This window comes from Aegilops tauschii, chromosome 7 (assembly GCF_002575655.3).
Source record: "Aegilops tauschii subsp. strangulata cultivar AL8/78 chromosome 7, Aet v6.0, whole genome shotgun sequence".
In the NCBI taxonomy this organism is placed as follows: Eukaryota; Viridiplantae; Streptophyta; class Magnoliopsida; order Poales; family Poaceae; genus Aegilops; species Aegilops tauschii.
Window position 1 is genome coordinate 157,537,285 of NC_053041.3, and position 22,401 is coordinate 157,559,685.

At 47.6% G+C, this 22,401-nt stretch overlaps 1 protein-coding gene across 1 annotated transcript; it reads right to left on the reverse strand.

Annotated features, from left to right (window-relative positions):
• Positions 1–15,618: 15,618 nt before the first annotated feature.
• Positions 15,619–17,158, reverse strand: LOC109765449 (xyloglucan O-acetyltransferase 1-like). The gene is made up of 2 exons (XM_020324230.2): positions 16,874–17,158; positions 15,619–16,783 (listed from the first exon to the last, which is right to left on the reverse strand). The coding sequence occupies exons 1-2, from the start codon at positions 17,073–17,075 to the stop codon at positions 15,708–15,710; spliced, it is 1,278 nt and encodes a 425-aa protein (XP_020179819.1). The 5' UTR covers positions 17,076–17,158; the 3' UTR covers positions 15,619–15,707.
• Between the last annotated feature and the right edge of the window lie 5,243 nt (positions 17,159–22,401).

Below are 22,401 nucleotides of genomic sequence, written 5' to 3' on the forward strand. Positions count from 1 at the left end.
CATCAACTGAATCTGCCTGCGACGCGCCATCTTCTCAGCAACATGGGCCTTGTAGAGCTTCTTCTGAATATGAGTCTGTAAGCAAAAGGTCTTCTTGATCTTGGAAGTCAGCTTCTCAACCCACGTGGGCTAGACCCCAGGCTCCAGCTCAAAGTCCTCGTCGTCCGAGGTAGCAAACACATCCTCCTTATTGCCCATATAAAAACGAGGAGTCTTATGCTTCTTCTTCCTCAGCACCTTGACCTCATGCTCCGTGAGGTTGGCAGGAGTGGTGAGAGGCTCTCCTGGCCTACGGATTGCCCAAACGGTGTTCAGAAACTGCATCACAAAAGGAGCATAGATCGGTACCTTGTGGTACCACACCATATTGTACATCTCCTCCCACATCCACTTGGAGACATCAAACGTGGCACCGGATCCCCTCTTGGTCTTCATGGCCACAAGTAAATCCACCAGATAACCATAAATGTCATCTTGATTCCCAACCTTGGGAAGCAGCACAAAGCGGAACACACGATGCATAATGTCATAGACGGGCAGAAGATCACTGGACTTACCCACAATACCATGTCCAGGGATGTACAGAGGGGCAAGCTTCACCTTATCCATGGGGCGAGCTCGGTCGTGAGGACGGAGGCCACCCTGACCCTCCACCCCGGTATCCTCATAGCGAAGAGCATTGCAGCAAGCTCTCCACGGGACATGAAAGAACTCATCACGGAACATAAAGGAGAGGTGGCGCTCATCATCAGAGCCGAAGTGGACTGTAGCATAGAACTGATGGATGAGCTGCACATCGAAGTCACAATTCACGGTCATGAGCTTGATCAAATCAAACTCCTCACAGATCTCTAGAGCTTCTCCAAAGTAATAAAGGTTGTTCCTCCAATGATCAATATCAATGGACCACATCCGGGTGAACTTGTTCTTGTGATGCTCGAAAATTTCTGACACAATCCTCATCTGTAACTCATTCCGGAACTGATCGAGGGTTGCTCCAACGAGGATTCGGTGCTGCAGTGTAGGGATCCTGGAAACGAAACCTTTGCCAGTCCGACATCTTCCATTTGAGCATTGGCAACGCAACACGTTGCTTGGCAGCAGCAGACTTCTCCCGACGAGTGGCCTTGGTAGGGATCACTACCTCGTGAGTATCCTCATTGTCATCCGAAGGTTTGCCCCTACGGGCCCTCTTCTTGGTGTTCGGAGGCTTCCGAGCACCACGAGAGCTAGAGCCACCTGCAAACGCACACAGAGAGCACACAGAAACCCCAGCAATGATGAGAAGAATGTACACAAGATCAGGAATACATCTCATGTATGTAAACAGAAGAAGAACAGTGCAGATGGGTTCAGAGAAGGCGGTTGTTCCGGTTGTTCGACCGGTAGAACCGCTCGAGCGGTAGTACCGCTCGCAAGGAGCGGTAGTACCACCGAGAGCGGATCTGCCAAGTGGAAGAACATGAAGAACCCTATCTCAAATCTAGATGCAATATTCCTACTTCTAACTACGCACAGGAAATAGGAGGAGTTTACACGGATCTCTCCCACCAAACATTTGGCCAAAAATGCGGGAGTACAAGCAATGCCCTAGAGAAAGGATTCAACAAGAGGAACCCTAAGAACGAGAAGAAACATGGCATTACCGATATCCATGGGAGGAGATCAAAGAGGAGGCGACCTCAACTGGATCCGATGAAGGGCCGACAGATCTGGAGGGCCTGAGGGCGCTCCGGGGCAATGGGCGGAGCAACCGGCGGCTAGGGTTCAGATGAGGGACGAGTGCAAAGGGGAAATAGAAAACCCCTTCAGCCCGCGCCCTTTATATATGCGCCCAGATGTTTTTTTTGAAAGTTTAGACAGTAGGAGAGTTTCCTACTGCATATATCTATATATATCAATGGGTGGTGTTACATGGTATTTACAAAAGGGGGGGAAGGGGGGGTTTACATGAGGGGGTAACAAAGGGTTGGGGGGTGGCTAGAGGAGAGCAGCAAGCACTGTGTCCACTAAATGGATCTTATGCCGTGGTAATCTATGGCTAATATCAGAGAAGTCCTTTTTGAAGCGTGCCCTCCAGGAGTCGACTGTAGGGGTCATATGTCGAGAGTAGTTGTTATTTCGTTCCTTCCATAGGCTCCAGGCGGCCACCAGGAAGATATCCATGATCATCTTGCGCCTATGTCTCATTTTTAGGTGTGAAATCATATCCAGCCTATTGCCCTGAGGTGGCCAATGGATCCCCAAGAGGTGCCAGCATGTTCGACTGAAGGTGCAACGAAAGAACAGATGTTCCACCGTCTCCTCAACATGTTGGTTGCAAAGAAGACAGTCTAATTTGGTGCCAATATTGTAGTGTCGTCTGTTCAGCATGTTGCGGGTATTGAGTCTGTCGGAAAGCAGAAACCAGCCAAACACTTTGAGTTTTGGTATGGATTTGGCCTTCCAAAGCCATTTGAACCCCTCATGGGTCTGAACATTCCGAAAGACAAAGTTGTAATATGCGCCCAGATGTTAGCCGGTAGTACCGCTCCGAGGAGCGGTAGTACCGGTCCTGTAGCTACCCGGTGTTTGAGAGCGGTACTTCCGCTCCAGAAGCAGCGGTAGTAGCGCTTCCGAATAACGGCAGTACCAACCAGTGGTACATGTGCAGGCAGGAGCGGTAGAACCGCTCGTGCAAGACCGGAAGTACCGCTGGGACTACACAACTTAGTCAAAGAACGGTAGAACCACTCTGACCACCGGTTGTACCGCCAAGTTGCATCAGCCCATGCACAAAGAGATCAAACTTGTGTACATTTGGAAAAGATGGCTTGGGATGAGAAGGCTTAGGATGGAAGCAAGACACTGTATTATGATGATGAAGACTCTCAAGAGTGCACGAAGCAAACAATAAAAGCCACTCTTTAGAGAATTCAAACATCTAGGAGAACCAAAGGAGCAAGGCAAAAGGAAACACACAACAAGGAAAATCACCTTTGCACAAGGGCGGTGGCCGAAGCCACCTATGTTTGAGTCAAATGGTATGGCGCCGCGAAGAATTATCCTTGGGCCCATGACCAAAACTCGTCTTTGAAGCACAAGTGCCATAAAAGGGGGGAGGAAGAGTTCATTGAGAGAACAATACTCCCCCTATGACCATGCATACACCTAGAACAAGACATCATAATGAGTATGGTGGGGTGTGCAAAGGTTCAAACCACATTGCTCGAATCAATGATATTTAGCTCATGCCTTAACTCGCGAAATCTTGCTTCATCCAAAGGCTTCGTGAATATATCTGCAAGGTTATCATGAGTGTTGACATAGTTGAGCTCGATCTCCCATCGCCTAATATGATCCCGGATGAAGTGATACCGAATCTCAATATGCTTCGTCTTGAAATGTTGCACCGGGTTGAGAGAAATCTTGATGGCACTTTGATTGTCACACCAAAGAGGCACTTTGTCACAAATGACACCGCAATCCTTTAAAGTTTGCCTCATCCAAAGAAGTTGTGCACAACAACTACCGGCCGCCACATACTCCGCTTCGGTGGACGAGAGAGATACACAACTTTGCTTCTTAGAAGACCAACTCACCAAAGGGCAACCAAGAAATTGGCACCCTCCGGAAGTGGACTTCCTATCCACTTTGTCTCCCGCCCAATCATAGTCCGAGTAGCCGACAAGCTTGAAGTTTGCTCCTCTTGGGTACCATAAGCCAAAGTTTGGGGTATGAGCCAAATATCGAAAGATTCGCTTGACCGCCACAAAGTGGCTTTCCTTAGGTGCGGCTTGAAACCGTGCACAAATTCCCACACTCAACATGATATCCGGTCTAGATGCACAAAGGTAAAGCAAGGAGCCAATCATGGAGCGATATACCTTTTGATCCACCGCTTTACCATTGGGATCTATGTCAAGTTGGCATTTGACGGGCATTGGAGTGGAAGCCGGCTTGACATCACTTAGCTTGAATCTCTTGAGCATGTCTTGAGTGTATTTGGCTTGGTTGATGAAGGTTCCTTCTCTTCTTTGCTTGACTTCGAACCCGAGAAAGAACTTCAACTCTCCCATCAAGGACATCTTGAACTTTGAGGTCATGAGAGCGGCCAATTCCTCATTGAAAGCTTTGTTAGGGGAACTAAAGATAATATCATCAACATATAGTTGGCACACAAACAACTCCCCTTTGACCTTCTTAGTAAAAAGAGTGGGGTCGATTTTCCCAACTTCAAACCCACGATCTTGCAACAACTAGGTAAGGTGGTCATACCACGCACGTGGGGCTTGTTTAAGGCCATAGAGTGACTTATCGAGTTGGTACACATGATCCGGGAAGTTGGGATCCTCAAACCTGGGGGGTTGTTTGACATACACCAACTCATTAATAGGACCATTAATAAAGGCACTCTTCACATCCATTTGTTGCAAGTTAAAGATATGATGAGAAGCATAAACAATCAACAAACGAATGGATTCAAGGCAAGCAACGGGAGCAAAGATTTCACCATAGTTGATACCCTCGACTTGGGAGTAGCCTTGTGCTACCAATCTAACCTTGTTGCGAATGATAATCCCATGAGCATCTTGCTTGTTCTTGAAAATCCACTTGGTTCCAATGACATTATGATTCCCCGTTGGCCTTGGCACCAATCTCCACACCTTGTTGTACTCGAAGTTGTTGAGTTCTTCATGCATGGCATTAAGCCAATCCGGATCCTTGAGCGCCTCAAAGACCTTTTGGGGCTCAACACAAGAGACAAACGCGTGATGTTCACAATAGTTTGCTAATTGTCTACGAGTGCTTACCCCCTTTCGGATGCTTCCAAGCACATTCATCATGAGATGACCCTTGGTAGTGAGCTTGGATGCAATCTTGGCGGCACGACGCTCCAATTCCTCCTCAAGGGTGAGTTGAGGAGCAGTGACTTGATCATCTTGAGCGTCGTCTTGAGCTTGTTCTTGATCTTGAGGTAGCTCTTGATCTTGAATTTGCTCGGAGGAGAGAACTTGACCTTGGGCATCACTTGGTGATTCAACACCATCTTGAGGTTGATCTTGTCCTTGATCTTGTTCATTTTTTTGAGGGCCTTCACTTTGTTCTTCGGAAGCGTGTGGGTCTTGGGTTGGTGATGGTTCCACTTGAGTGGAACATTGTCCTTCTCCTTTGGCCACAAGGGGTTCCTCAATGGGTAGGATATGACCAACACCCATTCTTCGTATGGCTTAGGGAGGAATTTCATCACCTACATCACAAGTACCACTTTTCTCCACTTGGGAGCCGTTATTCTCATCAAACTCCACGTTACACGTCTCCTCAATAAGTCCCGTGGACTTATTGAGGACACGGTAAGCATGAGAGTTTGTAGCATAACCAACAAATATGCCCTCATGAGCTCTAGCCTCAAATTTAGACAAACGAACACCTTTCTTGAGAATGAAACACTTACACCCGAACACCCAAAAGTACTTGAGGTTGGGCTTGTTACCAGTGAGTATCTCATATGGGGTTTTGTTCAAGCCTTTGCGGAGATAGAGCTGATTGGATGCATGACAGGCGGTGTTGATGGCTTCGGCCCAAAAGTTGTATGGAGACTTGAACTCCGCCATCATGGTCCTTGCCGCATCCATCAACGTCCAGTTCTTCCTCTCTGCTACACCATTTTGTTGAGGGGTGTAAGGTGCGGAATATTGATGCTTGATCCCCTCATCACTAAGGAAATCATCCAAGGTGTAGTTCTTGAACTCGGTGCCGTTGTCACTTCTTATCGTCAAGATCTTTGCATTGTGTTGGCATTGAGCTTCATTTGCAAAATCAATGACAGTTTGTTGAGTCTCAATCTTCCTGTTGAAGAAATATACCCAAGTGTATCTTGAATAATCATCCACAATCACCAAGAAATACTTTCTACCCCCAAGACTATCAAAGGATGGAGGCCCAAAGAGATCCAAGTGAAGGAGCTCCAAAGGCCTCTTCGAGTAGATGATAGTCGTGGGAGGGTGAGCCTTCTCATGTAGCTTTTCTTCGATACAAGCACTGCAAGCACGATCTTTGGCAAAACTAACATTTGTTAGTCCACGCACATGGTCCCCCTTGAGAAGACTTTGCAAAGATCTCATAATGACATGGGCTAAACAGCTATGCCAAAGCCATCCCACGTCAACTTTAGCCATTAGGCATGTCGCGGTCTTAGTGGGTTGCTCCGAAAAGTTAATCACATAGAGACCGTTCTCGACATGCCCAACAAAGGCTACTTTAAGAGTCTTGCTGCACAAGAGGGCCACGGTATCAATCTCAAAGAAAGTGGCAAAGCCCATGAGTGCAAGTTGACGAACGGAAAGTAAATTGCATGCAAGGGACTCAATAAGCATGACCTTCTCGATCGTGAGATCATGAGAAATGACAACCTTGCCAAGTCCCAATACCTTAGAAGACGAGGCATCACCCCACTCGACATTGGTGGGCATAGATGGGATCTTGTGCATGTCCACCACCAAGTCCTTGCTTCCGGTTATATGATTTGTGGCTCCTCTATCGAGCAACCATGAACCCCCACCGGAAGCAAACACCTACAATAGATCAATGCTTGGTTTTAGGTACCCATTTCGTAATGGGTCCTTTGATGTTAGTAACAAGGGTCTTAGGAGCCCAAATAGACCACTCAATATTCTCATAAGGAGAACCAACAAATTTAGCATAAACGTGTCCATCACTAGCACAGCATATCACATAAGAAGGGTTAAAGTCGCCGGCTTTGTTGGAAGGAGTGGCATTGCCCTTCTTGACACCGCCACCCTTCACATTGTTCTCTTCTCCTTAGTAGCACCCTCTCCCTCCTTCACAAAAGTTTGCTTAAGAGGAGGAGGTCGTTTGGCCTTGTTATTCTTCTTCTTGTTCTTGGACTTGGGTGCGAACCCAATTCCCTCCTTGGCCACAACTTCCTTTTGATTGCTCAAAAGGTCGTTGAGGTTCTTCTCACCTTGTATGCAAGAGACAAGGCCTTTCTCAAGTTGCTCCTTCAATTTTGCATTCTCCTCCACAAGATGCATACGCTCACAACAAGGGTTAGTAGCATTTGCATTACCAACCAAAACCATATGAGGAAAAGTGGCTTTCTCCTTGGTTAGCTTCACTTGGAGTTGATCATGAGACTCTTTGAGACTAGCATGAGTACCCTTCAAGACCTTGTGAGCCTTGTCAAGTATATCAAACTCCTCCTTGAGTCTAGCAAGATCAACCCCAAGTTTGGCCTTCTCGGAATTGAGCACACGAGATACAACAAGAGCATGATCAAGATCTTTCTTCAATTTAGCATGGTCATCGTTGTGTGACTCCTCAAGAGCCAAACGGTGACCACACTCTTCCTCAAGCGCATTAGATAGATCTGATATCTCATCGCCATAGTCACGACTATGCCCCTCCATCTTGGAGATGGTTTCTTCGCGAGCCTCAATCATGTCATTGGCTTCACCAAGTTGTTCCAAGAGAGCAACAAAGTGCTTCTTGGATTTACCCTTAAGCTTACTTATAAATGACTCAAATTCATTTACCTCCTCATTAGACCCCTCATTTTCATCAATGCAATCCTTCAAAGAAGGATTAGTAATGATGGTGGTTTTGATGTTGGGGGTTACCTTGTTGGTGGCTTTAGCCATGAGGCACTTGGCGGTGATGTTCTCATTGGGTGAGTCGAAGAGTGACACCCGTGGAGTTGTCGCAATGGCAACGGAGGCCATGGCAACCGACTCACCGTCTTCATCATCATCATCATCCTCATTGTACTCTTCGTGTGCCACCAACCCCTTGGGAGGCGTCTTCTTGATGAAGTTGCTCTTGTTGGGGAAGGACTTGGCCTTGTCTTTTCGGATGAGCTTGCGACCATTGTCTTCCCTCTTCTCATATGGGCACTCCGTAACAAAGTGGCTCACATTGCGACAATTATAGCAAGTTCTCACACGTTGCTTGCCCTTTGCGCCACTTGAGTTACTCTTGTTGAAGTTGGGCCTTGTGTTCTTCTTGCTCCAAAATTGCCTTGAAGCGAGAGCCATGTGCTCATGATAATCATACTTTGTATCTTTGGGGTTGCTCTCCTCTTCTTCCTCTTCTTCCTCTTCTTCCACACTTGCCTTGGCCTTCAAAGCAAGGTTGGGATTCTTTGCTCTTTGAGAACGCAACACCGCATTGTCGGCGGTCTTGTCCAAGATCCTCATCGCCACAAACTCATCCAACACTTCACTTGAGGACAAGGTGTGGAAGTCCGGCCTTTGACGGATAACGGAGGACATGGCCTTTTGGTAAGGCATCATAGCCTTGAGAAACTTGCGCTTGATCCAATTGTCATCCATATCCTTGCTCCCATGATCTCGGAGTAAGACCGCGAGAGTGGTTAATCTTCGGTAAAGCACACGAGGTTCTTCATCTTCATTCATTGTAAACTCATCGGCTTCATCTTGTACCACTTCATAGTTGGAGCGTTGAATGCTTGCGCTTCCCTTTTAGATGGAAACCACTTGGTGCCATGCTTCCTTGGCCACGGTGAACGGACGGAGATGCGCAATGTCTTCGGACAGAATAGCATCTTGGATGATGAAGAGAGCATTCTCGTTGAATTGGTTATCCGCAGCTTCTCTAGGGGTGAAGTTGCTTCGATCATGCAGATAGAAACCTTCTTCAATGATTCTCCAAAGATTATTATTAACATGGTTTAGATAAAGCTTAAAGCGATATACCCAAGCACCAAAATCCTCATTTTTCACAATCTTAGGGGGAGAACCGGCATGATTCAAATGAGTGGAGGAATCGGTCCACCATAAGTAAGAGGAGGTTCCACATGGGCAAAGATTCCATTTCCACTTCTACCAGTAGATAAAGGAACTTTGTCATTAGTAGCTCCCCCCTTGTCGGAGTTAGCATCCGTCACCTTGTTAGTGGGATCGACCACTTCCAACGGTGCGGTGGATAATTTAAGACCATCAAGAAAGTTCTTAAGCATGCCTTTGACCTCGGTCATCATGGAGATTTTCAATGTGTCCAAAGCCACATTGAACTCCTCACGTGAGACCGAGGTTCCCCCATCGGCCGTAGACGAGGACGGAATCACACCGGGGTGCTCCTCCTCACCGTCTACGGTGTCAACCATACTATTCGGATGGAAAAGTCCTTAATAAAGAGACGAGGCTCTGATACCGTTTGATAAGGGATATAGTTGACTAGAGGGGGGGGGGTGAATAGGCAACTAACAATTTTTAGCTTTTCTTTACCAATTTAAACTTTGCATCACGTTAAATAGGGCACCATCAAAATCTGTTGAGACGACGCCTTATGAACTGAGGTTTAGCAAGAAACCAAAGTTGTCGTTTCTTAAAATTTTGGGGTTGCGATGCTTATGTGAAAAAGTTTCATCCTGATAAGCTCAAACCCAAATCGGAGAAATGTGTCTTCATAGGATACCCAAAGGAGACAGTTGGGTACATCTTCTATCACATATCCGAAGGCAAGACATTCGTTGCTAAAATGGATCCTTTCTAGAGAAGGAGTTTCTCTCGAAAGAAGTGAGTGGGAGGAAAGTAGAACTTGATGAGGTAACTGTACCTGCTCCCTTATTGGAAAGTAGTTCATCACAGAAATCTGTTCCTGTGACTCCTACACCAATTAGTGAGGAAGTTAATGATGATGATCATGTAACTTCAGATCAAGTTACTACCAAACCTCGTAGGTAAACCAGAGTGAGATGCACACCAGAGTGGTACGGTAATCATGTTCTGGAGGTCATGTTATTTGACCATGACGAACCTACGAACTATGAGGAAGCGACGATGAGCCCAGATTCCGGGAAATGGCTTGAGGCCATGAAATCTGAGATGAGATCCATGTATGAAGAACAAAGTATGAACTTTGGTTGACTTGCCCGATGATCGGCGAGCCATTGAGATTAAATGGATCTTCAAGAGGAAGACAGACGCTGATAGTAGTGTTACTATCTACAAAGCTAGAATTGTCGCAAAAGGTTTTCGACAAGTTCAAGGTGTTGACTACGATGAGAGAGTTTCTCACTCGTATCTATGCTTAAAGTCTGTCTGAATCATGTTAGCAATTGCCGCATTTTATGAAATCTGGCAAATGGATAAACAAAACTGCATTCCTTAATGGATTTATTAAAGAAGAGTTGTATATGATGCAACCAGGAGGTTTTGTCAATCCTAAAAGTGCTAACAAAATATGCAAGCTCCAGCGATCCATCTATGGACTGGTGCAAGCATCTCGGAGTTGGAATATACGCTTTGATAAGTTGATCAAAGGATATAGTTTTATACAGACTTGCGGTGAAGCCTGTATTTTCAAGAAAGTGAGTGGGAGCACTACAGCATTTCTGATAAGTATATGTGAATGACATATTGTTGATCGGAAATAATGTAGAATTATTCTGCAAAGCATAAAGGAGTGTTTGAAAGGAGTTTTTCAAAGAAAGACCTCGGTGAAGCTGCTTACATATTGAGCATCAAGATCTATAGAGATAGATCAAGACGCTTGATAAGTTTTTTTCAATGAGTACATACCTTAACAAGATTTTGAAGTAGTTCAAAATAGAACAGTCAAAGAAAGAGTTCTTGCCTGTGTTACAAGGTGTGAAATTGAGTAAGACTCAAAACCCGACAACGGCAGAAGATAGAAAGAGAATGAAAGTCATTCCCTATGCCTTGGTCATAGGTTCTATAAAGTATGCCATGCTGTGTACGAGATCTATTGTATACCTTACACTGATTTTGGCAAGGGAGTACAATAGTGATCTAGGAGTAGATCACTGGACAGCGGTCAAAATTATCCTTAGTGGAATAAGGATATGTTTCTCGATTATGGAAGTGACAAAAGGTTCGTCATAAAGGGTTACGTCGATGCAAGTTTTGACACTAAATCTAGATGACTCTAAGTCTCGGTCTAGATACATATTGAAAGTGTGAGCAATTAGCTAGAGTAGCTCCGTGCAGAGCATTGTAGACATAGAAATTTGCAAAATACTTACGGATCTGAATGTGACAGACCCGTTGACTAAAATTATCTCACAATCAAAACATGATCACACCTTAGTACTCTTTGGGTGTTAATCACATAGCGATGTGAACTAGATTATTGACTCTAGTAAACCCTTTTGACTGTTGGTCACATAGAGATGTGAACTATGGGTGTGAATCACATGGTGATGTGAATTATTGATGTTAAATCACATGGCGATGTGAACTAGATTATTGACTCTAGTGCAAGTGGGAGAATGAAGGAAATGTGCCCTAGAGGCAATAATAAAGTTATTATTTATTTCCTTATATCATGATAAATGTTTATTATTCATGCTAGAATTGTATTAACCGGAAACATAATACATGTGTGAATACATAGACAAACAGAGTGTCACTAGTATGCCTCTACTTGACTAGCTCGTTAATCAAAGATGGTTATGTTTCCTAGCCATAGACATGAGTTGTCATTTGATTAACGGGATCACCTCATTAGGAGAATGACGTGATTGACATGACCCATTCCGTTAGCTTAGCACCCGATCGTTTAGTATGTTGCTATTGCTTTCTTCATGACTTATACATGTTCCTATGACTATGAGATTATGCAACTCCCGTTTACCGGAGGAACACTTTGTGTGCTACCAAACGTCACAACGTAAATGGGTGATTATAAAGGTGCTCTACAGGTGTCTCCAAAGGTACTTGTTGGGTTGGCGTATTTCGAGATTAGGATTTGTCACTCCGATTGTCGGAGAGGTATCTCTGGGCCCACTCGGTAATGCACATCACTATAAGCCTTGCAAGCATTGTGACTAATGAGTTAGTTGCGGGATGATGTACTACGGAACGAGTAAAGAGACTTGCCAGTAACGAGATTGAACTAGGTATCGAGATACCGACGATCGAATCTCGGGCAAGTAACATACCGATGACAAAGGGAACAACGTATGTTGTTATGCGGTCTGACCGATAAATATCTTCGTAGAATATGTGGGAGCCAATATGGGCATCCAGGTCCCGCTATTGTTTATTGACCGGAGAGGTGTCTCGGTCATGTCTACATAGTTCTCAAACCCGTAGGGTCCGCACGCTTAACGTTACGATGACAGTTTTATTGAGTTTTGATGTACCGAGGGAGTTCGGAGTCCCGGATGAGATCGGGGATATGACGAGGAGTCTCGAAATGGTCGAGACATAAAGATCGATATATTGGACGACTATATTCGGACATCGGAAAGGTTCCGAGTGATTCGGGTATTTTTCGGAGTACCGGAGAGTTACGGGAATTCGTATTGGGCCTTAATGGGCCATGCGGGAAAGGAGAGAAAGGCCTTAAAAGGTGGCCGCGCCCCTCCCCATGGTCTGGTCCGAATTGGACTAGGGAAGGGGGGCACCCCCTTCCTTCTTTCTCCTTCTCCCTTCCCTTCTCCTATTCCAACAAGGAAAGGAGGAGTCCTACTCCCGGTGGGAGTAGGACTCCCCCTTCTGGCGCGCCTCTCCTCCCTAGGCCGGCGGCCTCCCCCTTGCTCCTTTATATAAGGGGGCACGGGGGCACCCCATGAACACACACTTGATATACGATATTTTAGCCGTGTGCGGTGCCCCCCTCCACCATACTACACCTCGATAATATCGTTGCGGAGCTTAGGCGAAGCCTGCGTCGGTAGAACATCATCATCGTCACCACGCCGTCATGCCGACGAAATTCTCCCTCAACACTCGGCTGGATCGGAGTTCGAGGGACGTCATCGAGCTGAACGTGTGCTGAACTCAGAGGTGCCGTGCGTTCGGTACTTGATCGGCCGGATCGTGAAGACGTACGACTACATCAACCGCGTTGTGATAACGCTTCCGCTTTCGGTCTACGAGGGTACGTGGACAACACTCTCCCCTCTCGTTGCTATGCATCACCATGATCTTGCGTGTGCGTAGAATTTTTTTTCAAATTACTACGTTCCCCAACAGGTACAACCGGTGAATGCGGGAAACCCCTGCTAGGGCACCAGGGCGATACTTCCGGCGGCGCACCCGGTAGTACCGGTATATCGGAATAAACCGGAACTACCGCTCCACCACCACTCGACTACCGTATCACATCCAGAAAGTTTACACCTCAGGTCGGTAGTTAGAGTGGTGGTTGGGCGGAGCTACCGCTGGGCCAGCAGTCCCTGGGTGGTGGAGTCCGAGGCGGTACTACCGCCCTGAACACCAGTAGTACCGGTTTGTCAAGACAAACCGAAACTTCCGTTCCACCAGCGGTCTACCACCGTACCCAGTACAGAAGGGAGTCACCCCCGAGCGGTACTTGGACCGGTGGTTTGACCGGAACTACCGGCCAGCGGTACAACCGCTCAATGGAGCGGTACTACCGCCATGGGCAGAACTGCACAGGACAGAGGACTTTGGGGAACCCCTCTCTCCTCGAACGGAGGGTATATGGTGGGTGTAGAGAATGTGTACGTGAAGTGATTCACCCAATACCTTCCGATGTGGATTCCCTCTTAATAGTACGGATATCCTACGACCAAAGGAATAAAAACATTGGAAACTCCGTCTTCGATCTTTTCCGCATAGAGGGAAGGCCTAACCGTCTTGCGCCACACAATGTGTACCTGAGAAAACTATGGCGCATGATTGGTCCACACGTGTGTTGTCATCATCACCAAAACTCTAAGGCAGAAGATGCCCTTACATATATGATGCAACAACAACAAGCACACAAGCAAGCAAGGGATACAACACAATATAAGCTTGCACAATTAAAGGTAAGAGATAACCAAGAGTGGAGCCAGTGGAGACGAGGATGTGTTACCGAAGTTCCTTCCCTTTGAGAGGAAGTACGTCTCCATTGGAGCGGTGTGGAGGCACAATGCTCCCCAAGAAGCCGCTAGGGCCACCGTATTCTCCTCACGCCCTCACACAATGCGAGATGCCGTGATTCCACTATTGGTGCCCTTGGAGGCGGCAACCGAACCTTTACAAACAAGGTTGGGGCAATCTCCACAACTTAATTGGAGGCTCCCAACGACCCACGAAGCTTCACCACAATGGAATATGGCTCCACGGTGACCTCAACCGTCTAGGGTGCTCAAACACCCAAGAGTAACAAGATCCACAAGAGATTAGTGGGGGGAATCAAATTTCTCTTGATGGAAGTGTAGATCGGGGCCTTCTCAACCAATCCCTAGAAAATCAACAAGTTTGATTGGCTAGGGAGAGAGATCGGGCGAAAATGGAGCTTTGAGCAGCAATGGAGCTTGGGGGAGGAAGAGGTGGTTAACTTGGGGAAGAAGACCCCCCTTATATAGTGAAAGGAAAAATCCAGCCGTTACCTACCTACTAAGCCCGCGACATGCGGTACTACTACACATACCACGGTACTACCGCACTGACATGCGGTACTACCGCTGGGGAGTGCGGTACTACTGCTCGCGCGGCAGGAGCCAGGTGAGGCCCTGTTGCACAAGGCAATGAGCGGTAGAATCACCGGAGCGGTACTACCGCGCGCCCTTGCGGTATTACCACAAGGCAGGGCTCATCCTGGGCTGGGAAGGCACGAACTCATATAATTACATCCGTGGCTACTTCCGCTGAGTTTCGGTCAGTGCAAAACCCTGGCACGGTACTACAGCTCACAGGGAGCGGTACTACCGCGTAGGGTGCGGAAGTAAAAAATTACTTCCGCCTCTACATCCGCTGACGCCACCGTACTGGGCCAGAGGCCACGGTACTACCGCGTGCTAGGAGCGGTACCACCGCACTTGCGGTACTACTGCTGCCCTGGGCGGTACTACCGTGGCCACCTGCGGTACTACCGCTCCCTTGAGCAGTACTACCGCACGCCACAGACCAGTAGCACTAGGAGGCCTTCATCTTCGCAACGACAAGGGGAACAACCGGTGCTCCAATGAAGCAAGGAAAGGTGGTGCAAAAAAACAGACGTGTACGTGTTGATTCCACCCTAACCTTTCCGAAGCGGACCCCCTCTTAATAGTACGGCTTTCGTATGACTCAAACCCACCGAAAAGAAACATAGAGAAGCGCCGTCTTCGATAGTCTCCGAGGGACACCGAATCATCTTGTGCCTAGACATGAGATATCTGAAATGCTCAATGCACACGATTAGTCCGCAAATACATTGTCATCAATCACCAAAACCACTCAGGGAGAAATATGCCCTTACGGCAACGCAGGAGGGAAGGGGGCCTCCGCCCCCGCCGTCAGCCGCCCGGGGCTTCGCCCGGCGACCTCCTCCAACGGCGGCGTCGGGGAGGGAGAGGTTGGTTGAGCCCGGCGGCGGTGGGGGTTAGGGTTCCGCCCGAGCCGCCCTAGTGGGGGGCGACGCGGGGGACGCAAAAATGATTCATATATGTCGTTATTATTCATGTCTGTTCCGAATCGAGTAAATATCCGATATATGTTCATATTCATATCGGTGTCGGCTAACATTTGATCAGCATTCCTATGAGATGACATTCGTATTACATCATATTTATCCGATAACATTCGTATCACATTCATATTTGTTTTGAAGAGCACTATCCGATCGGCGATATGGTTTCCATACTAGCTTCGTCCACCATGCATCCCACAATCAGGTAGTACGTGCATGTCATGTGTATTTTTCTTGATTGACACATTTCTTTTGCACTCATGCATGCCATGTGTAACAGTGTAAGTAAGCAATACTCGATCAGTCGATTGAGTGTGTCACTCGCGCTTCGTGAGGAGGAGCTGGAGCAGAATCTCGTTGAAGGTGTCGACGGGTCCGGGGAGGCAGAAGTGGAGGCAGTCGCTCTGCAGCCGCTCGGGCACGCCGCGCGCGAACGGGTCGCGCTTCATGTACACGCTAGGGTGGCCGTCCGGGCGCATCGTGGCCAGCTTGGTCACGTCCAGCACCTCAACCCTCGTCGCCCCGCCGTCCGTCGCCGCGGCCGCGGCCGTCTCTTCTCTGACGATGCTTCTAAGCTGGGCGTGCGTGGCGTCGACCTCCCTCTCCCCCTCCGTGTACGGCAGCCTCCTGGCGCACGTGGCGGGGTCGTCCCACGCCTTCTCGAAGTGCGCCGGCGAGAAGGTGGCCACAACCACGGCGCGCGCGCGGCCGGCGGAGGCGAGGCGCCGTATCGACGCCCGGATGGCCTCCCGGTACGGCGAGAGGAAGCCGATCCCGGTGTGGTTGAGCTCGGGGAGGAGGTGCGTGCCGAGCACCTCGCTGCCGTTGTAGTAGACGCTAGGGTTCCAGAACCAGTGGCCGGTGCTCACCACCGCCACGTCCATGGTGCCGGCGTCGCCGGACCAGCGCTCTGCGAGCGCGTCGAGGTGCACCGAGTTGTAGGGCAGGCTGTAGTTCTCGCACCTGCCCGTGGCCCGCGCCAGGAAGGGCGCCCAGTAGACGGACACCGTGACGTTGTGCGTCGGGAACGCCCAGCGCCAGAACTTGCGCGTCCCGGGCTCCGGGTCGCTGTACACGAGATGGTACGGGAACGACGCGCCCAGGAGGCAGACCAGCGACTCGGCCTGGTTCCGCGCCATGGAGTCGCCGACGAAGGCCACGTGCTCGCCGCGGACCGCGCCGAGGAACGCCCCGGCGTCGAAGCCCGGGAGCTGGCACCCGGGCGCCGCCGGCTGCCACCGCCAGTCGAGGTAGCTGGTGTCGGGGCGCCCGTTGCGGACGCAGTCCTCGCTGCCCTTGACGTTGCACTCGGTGCCGTTGTACCGCCGGGCGTGCCCCGCCGCCCGCACCCACTGCCCCTCCGAGTAGTCGCAGCTGGAAGTGGAAGTCGACCCTTATGCAAGAAACGAGCACAAAAGACATTAACACACACTACTAAAGCAAAAGTGCAAAACCACACGACACACAGACGCGTAGTACGTACCGTGAATGTAGGCGCTGGTGATGTACTGGAGAAGAGGCGAGAAGAAGACATTTTCGCGTGCGGCGCGCGGGGAGCAGCAGAGGAGGTGGAGGAGAGCCAGGCAGAGCACGGCGGAGAAGAGCCAGGCCAAGACGACTCTGCCATGGTGAGTCGACGACGGCTTGTGGCTGTGCTGGTGATGCAGTGGCTGGTACGCTCCCATGATCACTACTCGGACTGCGCTAGGGAGGTTGCTTCCAGGGGAGTTCTACCTTACATTACATATAGTCAGGAACTAACTCATGGTGGGTGGCTTTGTACGGAGCAGTACGATAGCGGTTCCCGATTAATTAAGCTGTTAGTGTACCGTTATTTCGGCAGCCATGCAAACAATTTGTTTGACGGTATGTGCACTGGCCGCGCCGACGTGCATGCGGTCGCGGTCAGACGTGAGCTTACCGGAACCTTAATGGTTATTGAGATTTGGGCAAAGAGAGACCGAATCCATGCAAGTGGCCGTTGTCAATGGCTTTCTTACTCAACGTACTACGTACTCCGTACAAAGCCACCCACCATGAGTTGGTCTTGTGGCTGGAGGCTCCAGCGTGGGTTGCAGATCTCCAGGCGATCGAGCGCGAGCAGCGATGTAAACCGTGGGTGCGTCGTGCTTGGGGGGCGAGCACTTGGCCGTTGATTTCGACGCCGGCGAGTTCTGACTTTCTCATTCCAGGATTCTCGTTTACCAATGTTGCATAGGCTTTGTCCAAGCATCGTAAACCCACTCGGCACCGATGTGTTCCGTACAGTTCCGATTCGCCTATTTGTGTAGTCAAGGATCTGAGCTTAAATGATTGTGAGGACACTATTTTTTGGATCTGGAGCCTAAAGGTATATACACTGTTAAATCTTATTATAATTTTATGAATTTTAGAGGAGTGGTTCCAGACAACATTATATTGATCTGGAAAGCTAATATTCCTCAGAGGATCCAGATCTTTCTTTTCTCTGGTTGCTTGTGAGGAACAAGCTACTCACCAGAGACAATCTTCTGAAGAGGCAGCATGTAGCTGATCCTACCTGCCTATTCTGTAATGAGGCAGAATCGGTTAATCATCTTTTTTTGATTGCGTTGTTGCGAGAGAACTCTGGAGAGAGATTTTTAGCCCCATGGGATGCAACGTCGAGCTTAACTCGCATGGGCTCCTTGAGTGATGGGCTAGAAATGACAACAAAACTGCAGATATTATGCTTCATGCAGCTGCATTATGGGCTCTCTGGAGGTGTCGCAACGATATTTACTTTAATGCTGTGCCTTGGCTTGGTATGCAGGTTATGTGGCAAAAGACAGTTTCCTTTTTAACCTTGTGGGAGATCAAGTGTACGGATACAGTCCAGAAGAGATGTCGTCTCCTGGTACAAAGGATGGAGCATTTGGCGCGAGCACCGCCTCTTCTCCTTTGGCCAGACCCTGGCTAGGACTGAACCAGTGAGGTGGAAGGACTCCTTGCTTCGGGGGTGGCTTTTCGCTCTGAAGACATGGACGTGATCCTTAAACTCTGAAATATGTTTGCTGGTTGTAGCCTGTACTGGGTGTGGTCTTTCCGCTCTTTGTCTCTTTTGCTCCTTAAGGGAGCGTAGACTTTGTGGTGTTTTCATTTTGTTGGGGCAGCGTCTCTGCAGTTTTTTCCCACGCGCCTTGTAGCTCCAAAACAAAACATGTTCGGTGGTTTCGTTGCATGCAATGGAACCGGGGCGTTCGAGCCCTTTTCTTCTAAAAAAAAGTTCCGATTCGCCCCTTCCATTCACCGATGAAGTTCTTTAGTTTCTTTCTCAACAAGCATCCAACTCTAGTTTTTTCTTGTCCAGACACGGAAACTTTCGATCTACTCCCTTCATCTCAAAATAAGTGTCTTAGCTTTGTACTAACATTATTTAAATTTATACTAAACTTGAGACACTTATTTTGGAACGGAAGTAGTAGTATTCATTATCTATCATGATAGTACACAGAACATAAAAAATAACAAAAATAACATCAAGATTCGTAGACCACCTAGCAACGACTAGAAGCACTGGAGTGAGCCAATTGCGTGCCGCCGTCATCACTCATCGCTCATCCGAGTTGGTGAAACCTTATTGTACTAGACAGTCGGGAAGTCGCCGTGGTAAGGCCCACAAGACCAGCACACAGGACAACAACCATCACCGATAAAGAGAAACATAATTAGAAAGATCAAATATGAAAACACACAGAACAGCAACCATCGCCGATGAAGAGAAACGTAGATCGGAAAAATCAAACATGAAACACACGACCGAAGACGAATCAAGATTAAGATCCAACCGAAGACCATTACCTACCGAATCCTATGAGATCCGACGGAGACAAACCAACGCACGCCCTCCGACGACGCTAGACTCACCATCGGGATGGGGCTATCACACATCCCGTGATTTTTTTTTGAGATGCGACAATTGTGTACAAACCAAGTGCTGCACAATTAATATAAAATGCAGCAGTTGTCATGTATTCAAGCCTGTTTGCTTTCTACGAATCCCAGCGGCAGTGCACCCAACTTCTTGCAACTTCGTTCCTGACATGCAGACCAGATCTATACCATCAACATGAAAACCCTGCAACTTTCAGCTTCACAGTCCAGGCGTTATCGCGCGGAATCCCAGACCACACCCCTTTACTCGTTGACTCGGGTGAGGCAACGCATATGGGGAATAAAAATACCTTCTCTTTTGAATTAGCGTGGTTTGAAAGAGAAGGTTTTTTCAATCTAATAGCCAGGGAATGGGCAAAAGATGCAGGAGGAAGGACTTCTATTGAGAGATGGTAGAATAAGATTAGACACTTGAGAAGTTTCTTACGTGGGTGGGCCAAGCATCTCAGTGGGATTTATAAGGTTGAAAAGGAAAGGCTCCTTTCTCTTATTCAGGCCTTAGATGTAAAAGCCGAGTCCACAATTTTACAAACTACGGAACTTCATGCTAAAATAGACGCAGAGATGAGATTGAAAGAACTCATGCGAGAGGAGGAATTGAAGTGGGCATTGTGGGCTAAGGTTCGCAAAGTTGTCCTAGGGGACGCCAACACTCAATTCTTTCATATGATCGCCAATGAAAAGCATAGAAAGAAAAGAATCTTTCAGCTTGAGCAAGACGAGGGCACGATTTTAGGACAAGAAAACCTAAAATCATACATAACCAACTATTACAAGTAGCTTTTTGGCCTCCGGAGGACAGTTTCGTGTCCCTGGATGAGTCGAGGATTGAGGATGTTCCTCAACTCGCAGCGGATGAGAACAATCTTTTGACTGCCACGTTTTCGGAGAAAGAGGTGTGAAGCTATTTCGCAGATGAAGAATAATAAAGCTCCGGGCCCGGATGGATTTCCAGCGGAGTTTTATAAAAAATGCTGGCATATTATTAAAGGGGATTTGTTACCGATGTTCCATGATTTATTCTCTGGCCAGCTTCAGTTGTTTCATCTGAATTTTGGAACAATTACTTTGCTCCCTAAGAAAACAGAGGCCGTGAGAATTGAGCAATTCAGGCCGATCTGTCTTCTTAATGTAAGTTTCAAAATTTTCACCAAGGTTGGGACTAATAGACTCACGCAGATTGCGCACTCTGTGGTGCTGCCGTCCCAAACTGCTTTCATGCAGGACAGAAACATCCTAGAAGGGGTGGTGGTCCTTCATGAAATGCTCCATGAAATTCATACGAAAAAACTAGATGGGGTTGTTTTCAAAGTGGATTTTGAAAAAGCGTACGACAAAGTCAAATGGGCTTTTCTTCAACAGGCTTTGCATATGAAAGGATTTGATCAGGCCTGGAGACAACAGGTAGAATTTTTCACGCAAAAAGGGAGTGTTGGAATTAAAGTGAATGATGACATAGGTCACTACTTCCAAACACATAAGGGCCTGAGACAAGGAGATCCGATGTCACCTATTCTGTTCAACATTGTAGTAGACATGTTGACGATTCTAATAGGAAGGGCTAAGGATGCTGGTCAAGTAGGTAGTCTCGTAACTCATCTAGTGGATGGAGGTGTGTGTGTCCTACAGTACGCCGATGATACTATCATCTTCATGGAGCATGACTTGGCAAAAGCGAGAAACATGAAGCTGGTGTTATGCTTATTCGAACAATTGACCGGACTAAAAATTAATTTCCATAAGAGCGAATTGTTCTGTTTTGGAAGAGCCAATGAGGAACAAGAGGCATATAAGCAATTGTTCGGATGTGAATTGGGGGCTTTGCCTTTCACTTATTTGGGCATACCAATTCACCATCATAAGCTAACAAACAGAGAATGGAAGTGCATTGAGGATCGATTTGAGAAGAAACTCAGTTGCTGGAAGGGCAAACTCATGTCTTATGGAGGCCCTTTAATTCTCATTAATTCGGTTCTCACGAGCATGCCCATGTTTCTCTTGTCTTTTTTCGAGGTACCAGTTGGAGTTCGGAAAAGACTAGATTTCTATCGATCCCGTTTCTTCTGGCAGAGTGATGATCTGAAGAGAAAGTATAGACTCGCTAAATGGGATATTATTTGTCGACCAAAAGACCAAGGGGGTCTACGTATCGAAAATCGTGAGGTGAAGAACAGATGTCTTCTCAGCAAATGGCTGCATAAGCTATCTGGTGAGATGGGGGCTACATGGGCACATATTCTGCGTAATAAGTACCTTCATTCCAAAACTTTATCCCAGGTCACAGTGAGGCCAATGGAATCGCCTTTTTGGAAAGGACTGATGAGAGTTAAATCAATTTTTTTCAATCGGACAAAGTTTGTGATCGGTAACGGTACTTCTACGAGATTCTGGGAGGATACATCGCTAGGGGACACGCCCCTCGCGCTTCAATATCCTTCTCTTTATAGCATTGTTCAACGGAGAGACGCTTCCTTGAGACAGAGCTTCAGTCCACGCCTCTTAATATCCACTTCAGGAGAGCGCTAGCCGGAAACCGTTGGGAAGCTTGGCTCCATCTTGTGAGAAGACTGATGCATGTACAGCTTTCTCAACGAGCCGATCAGCTGTGTTGGAAGCTAACAAGGAATGGAGAGTTTACGGTTAAATCCATGTATCTGGATGTTATTAATTCTAGCTCTATTCCTACGTCGGAACATGTTTGGCATGTCAAAGTTCCCTTGAGAGTTAAAGTGTTTATGTGGTTTGTACACAAACAAGTCATTTTAACTAAGGACAACTTGGTAAAACGCAACTGGACTGGGTCTACTAGATGTAGATTTTGTGATCGGGATGAATCCATCAAACACCTCTTTCTTGATTGCCCATTGGCAAAATTTTTATGGAGGACAGTTCACATAGCCTTTAATATTACTCCTCCGAATAATATCAACATGTTATTTGGGACGTGGCTTGATGGGATAGCGCCCGTAACAGCGAGACACATTCGTGTAGGAGCATGTGCTTTATTGTGGGCTATCTGGAATTGCAGAAATGATTTGGTCTTTAACAGAACAACAAATACTCATTTTTTGCAGGTTATCTTCCGAGCCACTGTGTTGA

What these genes read in the sequence shown, in the direction of transcription:
- LOC109765449 (XM_020324230.2), bottom strand. Translation starts at nt 17,075, where the DNA reads ATGGGAGCGTACCAGCCACTGCATCACCAGCACAGCCACAAGCCGTCG. An exon ending in CACCAGCGCCTACATTCACG is followed by an intron (nt 16,784 to 16,873) that starts GTACGTACTACG and finishes TTCTTGCATAAG; the next exon opens with GGTCGACTTCCACTTCCAGC.